Source organism: Tupaia chinensis, unplaced genomic scaffold (assembly GCF_000334495.1).
Source record: "Tupaia chinensis unplaced genomic scaffold, TupChi_1.0 Scaffold139767_1, whole genome shotgun sequence".
Classification (NCBI taxonomy): domain Eukaryota; kingdom Metazoa; phylum Chordata; class Mammalia; order Scandentia; family Tupaiidae; genus Tupaia; species Tupaia belangeri.
This window is the reverse complement of record NW_006199647.1, coordinates 1,623,748-1,629,930: the sequence shown is the minus strand read 5'-3', so window position 1 is coordinate 1,629,930 and position 6,183 is coordinate 1,623,748. Positions and strand designations below refer to the sequence as shown.

At 55.5% G+C, this 6,183-nt stretch overlaps 1 protein-coding gene across 1 annotated transcript in view; it reads left to right on the top strand.

The window, feature by feature from the left end:
• PITX2 (paired like homeodomain 2) overlaps positions 1–3,280 on the top strand; it is a 4,551-nt gene extending 1,271 nt beyond the window's left edge. The window contains exon 3 of the mRNA XM_027765828.1: positions 2,063–3,280. Coding sequence (XP_027621629.1) covers positions 2,063–2,626 — 564 coding nt within the window. The 3' untranslated portion in view covers positions 2,627–3,280. The remainder of the gene's footprint in view (positions 1–2,062) is intronic.
• The last annotated feature ends 2,903 nt before the right edge of the window (positions 3,281–6,183 follow it).

Genomic DNA, 6,183 nt, shown 5'->3' with positions numbered 1-6,183 from the left:
GCCATCTCGCGCCCGCCCAGGCCGGGCCGCGTGCGCAGTCCCGGGTGCGGAGCGCTGTTCCCGGCTCGCAGTCCCGGGATGAGCCGATAAAACCCCTCCCAGGCCAGCGGCCGCGAACAGACTCCAACCTGTGCTTTTTAACCAGGGAAACCGCGAGACTCGCAGGGCTGGAGCGCGCCGGGCAGGCTCGGCCGGCGGGGCGTCCTCTGGGGTCGGCTCGCGCCCTTACGCCGTCCGTGCGGTTTCAGGGCCAGTCAGGTCTCCACACCCTAGTCTTTAATGTCCTGATCTCTAAGTTTTAACATACAACTGCTCTCCTTTCCAGTCCTCTTAGAAGGAAAAAAAAAAGACTTTTCAGTTCGGTTTATCTGGAGTTTAACTCTTTGGAGATTGAAGCTCTGCTATAGCTGCAATAGTACTTTGCAAAAAGAGCTTACCTTAACTTTGTAGCAAAGCTGTACTTTATGGCCGGGCTTGAAAAATTACGAGCTTTTCGAGCTTGAAAAATTACCCAGTGTCAACATCCTGGCTGATGCTGGCCGTGGAGAAGTCCGAGTTTTGTAGAGGTCTGGAAGCAGAGAATAGGACCAAGCAGCACCCAGAGGCTCTGCTGCTTAAAAAAAAAAAAAAAATTAAAACGGAAAGTTCTCTAGATCGAAAACTCTCCCAGTCCGAGGGAAGGAAGTAAGAGGAAGGTGATAGCAGTAGTAATGAGGAAAAGAATCCATGCCCTCCCGGTGCAGAGCCAGGGCACCCGCCTATGCAGAGCCAGGGCGCTCCGGGCGGCATCGGCACAGGGTCTGAGGCCCCACCGGTGACAATGGAGGGGTGAAGTGGGAAATGGTTTTAGTTTAACTGCCCAGGGGTGGCTTTGCACAAGGTCAGTCTTCCTTGCGCATCAGGGGAACGGGCCTCACACGTACTCTTCTCACCCGGGCAAAGTTTAGCTGGCCTGGGGTAGAAATGGCAAGTAACTAAAATAAAAACTGCGTTTTCTGGAACCCTTGGAAAGTCCTCCCGCCCAGCCCCTCTCTGCAGCCCCCCAGAGCTGCCACACAGTACTGCCTGGCTCCCTCTTTGCAGAGCAGCTGGGCCGCCAGGGAGTGAGGTGTGCGGTGTGCTTTTTATAGCAGTCGGTGCACAGAGCAAGGAGGCAGAAAGGAAATGGAGAATGAAAGGAAAAAAGCGGATTAGGCGGCTGGGCCTGCAAAGATACAGCACGTTAAACATCACGGGTGTCTGGTCGGAGATTTCGCGCCAGGCCCGGCTCCAATACACAAAGGCCGCCGTCTGGGGCGCCCCGCCGGCCTGATGTGTATTGGGAGCGGGGTTGCGGCCGGGCCACTGCACGCGGGTGGGGGCTGGGCTGGGTCGTGCCAGAGCTGGGCGGTCTTGCCTGCCTCGCTGAGGGTGGGCGGAGGGTGAGGAAAAGTCCAGAGAAAGGGGTGGAGGAGGCTGCAGGGCCCGTTGGGTTCCCGGAGTTTTACACTTCAAGCTCCTGTAGGTTAACCAGCTGACGGGATGAGGCTTCTGCTTTTTATTCGGTGGTTTTGCTAAGCGAGGACGAGTGTGGCGGCCTGTTCCTTGCAGTGAGAGCTTGAGCCAGGGCGTGGGACTGGACAGTGAGGGTCCAGGAGGAGGGGGAGAGTGTGCAGAAGAGCGGCTTGCTGCCCTCTTAGCCCTGGTCCTGACTGGTTTGTGGTTTGGAACGGAAGCAAGTCTGCAAGGTGGCTCGGCAAGGCCTGGGGGCAGAGCCGGCTGCCTGGCGTTTGTTTCACAGTCGCTGTTTTCGGACCCACAGGAGGGCCCGGGTTAGTGATCAGCGGCCCGCAGGACGCCAGGCCTCTGGCTCGGCAGGGGTTCTAGGCGCAGCTCAGCGCCAGGCTTGCAGGCCAGAGCTGGGTCTGGGCACTCAGCACTCCGGCGGAGGCTGGGGGGTGCCGCGGCAGCGGGGTGCGTGCGCGTGCGCCGGTGTCGCGGGCTGGCCTCTGTGCTGTCCCGGATCAAGGCTTCGCTAATCTTTGCCGTGGCATCTGTTTGCTCCCTTGCCCGCTGCCCACAGGTCTGGTTCAAGAACCGCCGGGCCAAATGGAGAAAGCGGGAGCGCAACCAGCAGGCGGAGCTGTGCAAGAACGGCTTCGGGCCGCAGTTCAACGGGCTCATGCAGCCCTACGACGACATGTACCCCGGCTACTCGTACAACAACTGGGCTGCCAAGGGCCTCACGTCGGCCTCGCTGTCCACCAAGAGCTTCCCCTTCTTCAACTCCATGAACGTCAACCCCCTGTCCTCGCAGGCCATGTTCTCCCCGCCCAGCTCCATCTCGTCCATGAGCATGTCGTCCAGCATGGTGCCCTCGGCCGTGGCGGGCGTCCCGGGCTCCGGCCTCAACAGCCTCAACAACTTGAACAACCTGAGCAGCCCGTCGCTGAATTCCGCCGTGCCGACGCCCGCCTGTCCCTACGCGCCGCCGACTCCGCCGTACGTGTACAGGGACACGTGTAACTCGAGCCTAGCCAGCCTGAGACTGAAAGCCAAGCAGCACTCCAGCTTCGGCTACGCCAGCGTGCAGAACCCGGCGTCCAACCTGAGCGCTTGCCAGTACGCCGTGGACCGGCCGGTGTGAGCCCGCCCGGTGCTCCGGACCGCAGCAGGGCCCTGCGCCCTCCCTGGAAGGACTGGGATCGCGCTAGGAGGTCGTGGGCACTGAGGGGAGCGAGAGGAGGTGGAGAGGGAGAAGGAAACCACTGAATTACAGAGCGTCTTTGCTTTCACAGGGGTCCCGCGTCTGACATCTGTGCTTTGAGTATTTCCAACCGCGAGGACTCTACACAAATGGTCGACTGGATATGACATTTTAACATTACGATAAGCTTGTTATTTTTTAAGTTTAGCATTGTTAACATTAAAATGACTGAAAGGATGTATATATATCGAAATGTCAAATTAATTTTATAAAAGCAGTTGTTAGTAATATCACAACAGTGTTTTCAAAGGTTAGGCTTTAAAATAAAGCATGTTATACAGAAGCGATTAGGATTTTTCGCTTGCGAGCAAGGGAATGTACATACTAAATGCCACACTGTATGTTTCTAACCTATTATTATTATAAAACGTGTGAATATCGGTTTTAGAATAGTCTCTCTGGTGGATGCAATGATGTTTCTCAAACTGCTCTGTACGACATACCCTGTGTGCAACATTTCGTACAATATCATTGTTTTACTTTTCAGCAAATATGAAAAATGTGTTTTATTTCATGGGAGTAAAATACACTGCATACAGATCAGTCTGGATTCTTTCTGCCCTCCTCTGTCACCTGGCCAGGGCATCTCCGTCACTCACTGCCACCTGAACAAACCAGTTTCCACTGCCTGGCCAGTTACGCCTCAGGAGGGAGCGGCACTGACTTAAACTGGGGAGAAATAAATTATAGCCACTCATCGGAAACTGAATTTTTGTAAAGGCACTCCCAGAAAAAAAAGGGAGGGGGTTTGCAAAGTCTGGTCTTGTCTCTGAGATTTTTTTTTGGCTGCAGCCCAGAGGATTCCATTATTGCTAGTAAATAACACAGAGAAGAAAGAAATCAATTCCAAAAGCTCAGGGCTTGGGATGACTGTCACGTTTACTCGTCGGGAAGCCCACCCGTCATCTGCTCTGGACCAGCGAGTGTGCATGTCGTGTACAGCGCGTGTGCCTGCCTTGGGGAACTCACTACAATAAATTCACAAGGAAACACCTCTAGTTCAAAATATTTAGGCCTCCACGTTTATCTTTCCGGCTTAAGTAGGGAGATCCTTCATGTTATATTGCATTACTATTTCCAAATCCTTCGGAGACATTAAAAGAAACAAAGACCATTTCTAATAACCACAGCCCTTGGGTTTCCGAAAGAGCTGGGGTGAGAGGTTAGGGTGGTGTTTCCTGAGCCTTGTCGGGCAATATGTAGTTGAGGCAAAGGTCATGCTCCCCGTGTTTTGTTTTAAATAATATTGACCCATTAATTCTAAACCTGCTTGTTCCCGAAATTATGCAGGATTATAGTTTGCAAACTGTGAGGCACTGAAGCAAATCAAGATGAATTACAGCCCTGGCCTTCCTCCTATCTGCCATCTACCGGGGAGTGAGGTCGGTGAGAGTGTTTAAAAGAACTTCAAGCACCCGCACCTCCTTTAATCTGTGGTTTTCAGCTCTTTTTTTAAAAATGTGAAATCTGATTTCATAACAAATAGTAGCAAAGACGACTTAGTTCCAAAGAACTCCTCACTGGCGCTCCGAGTGGGGGGGCTAGGGTCTCTCCTAATCTTGTCACTCCTCCCCGCTCCGGCCACCGGTGCCGCTGGGGAGAGGAAAGGGCCGCCAGCTTTCTGGAGCCCAGGAACCCTGTGTTTTGGCGCTCAGGTTGCATTTATCTGCCTGAAACTGGACCTAGGAGATGGGGGAGCGCTCACTGCTTTGTCCTGCAGGAATCGACCGCTGCCCCTTAAGGAGATCGCAGATAAGGCCCCATTTAAGATCGGGGCTCAACACACATTAACTTTCTTTTTCTTCCGTCTTCTTAAAGCTCTGCCTTCGATCTGCGGCGTGACCACGCGGCAGTGGGGGCAGATAAAAGCCCTTTGGACTAGGGTCACCTCCGTCCTTGTTCACTGGAGAGCAGTGGAGAGGAAAGCGGTCCCCACGGCGGACTTTGGCTTCAGGAGCCGCGGGGCCCCAGGGCCTGGGCCTCGGCGCCTCCGCCTGGTAGGGGCGGGCACGGCGGGGGAGGTGAGGGAAGGGGCCGGGAGAGCGGATTTGGGGCTGGGGGCCAGGAGCACCGACGGGGTCTGCCGGGGCACTCGCGTCTCCAGCAGATCGGAGAGGGCCCGGGCGCTGGTAGAGGCGGCGGGCTCCTCCTGGCCTGGCTGCAGAAACGCCTCAGCCATCTGAGGAGGCAAAAATGGAAGTCGAGGCTTGGGGGACTGGTCGCCTCCCCACTGGAGCGGTGCGGGCTGGGGGCGGAGACTTGGACGCCTAGGAGGCCCCTTTCCGTAGGCTTCCTGGAGGGCGGGCGCTCCCCCGCCGCGCCCCCGCCAGCGCCGCCTCCGCCGCTCCGCCGCCTCGGTTCCACTCAATCGATTTTTGCTGCATGTCAACACTTACCACCGGTGAGTGCGAGGGCATTTCTTCTCTCTCGGTCTCTTAATGATTTCTGAGCTAGTTGTGTATTAAAGTGCGTAAGAACCTTTATCCGCATCTACAGCGTGAACGCCAGCTCCCCGCCGCGCCCCCGCCAGCGCCGCCTCCGCCGCTCCGCCGCCTCGGTTCCACTCAATCGATTTTTGCTGCATGTCAACACTTACCACCGGTGAGTGCGAGGGCATTTCTTCTCTCTCGGTCTCTTAATGATTTCTGAGCTAGTTGTGTATTAAAGTGCGTAAGAACCTTTATCCGCATCTACAGCGTGAACGCCAGCTCCCCCGCTGGGGCTCCAATATGGCGAGCTGGAGGTCGGTGGAGGAGCCCAGGCCTGGCGGGCCGCGGACCGGGCCGCGCACCCCCGGGACGACCCCGTGGGACCCCCCTCGGGGAAGAAGCCTGCGCGGTGGCCGGCGGCCTGGGGCTCTCTGCTGGCCCCTCGTCACCTGTTACTCCTCGCGCCCCTTCTTCACCCGCAGCTCGGCCCTGCCTTTGAGGTTATTTCATTTTAAAAATCTTTATTTATTTATTTATTAAGATTTCGAACTCTTCATTCCCCAAATTCAAAAGGAGATTAGTGGCGACTTGGAGGAAGGTGTGTACAGCCCACGTTGGCCCCCGGTTCTCCCAGTCCTCAAATCTGAGTGTTAGTGGGTACAACTTGGTTAGAAATTGAATGTAAAAAATAGATCTGTAAGGTGAGCGGTGAAGTCCTCTCCTTCCCTCCCTGCCTGGTTCTCTCTGCCCCTACCTCCCTCCCATGAGGTGCAGACCTGCGGGAGCCCTTTAAGGGGTGTAACCAAAAATTAATGGGAAAAAATAAACAGCGTCTTAAACGTCCCAATATTCCTCGAAAGCCCCATAAATTCACCCTCTGAAGAGCAGGAAGCCCTTTTAAGGCATGTCTGTGAGAATCTGGAGCGACCTCAGAGGAGGGCAGCCCCCAGCCCGGTGGGCCACCCTGGGCAAACAAAGGGCTGTCTGCAGGCCACAGCCAGATTGCCA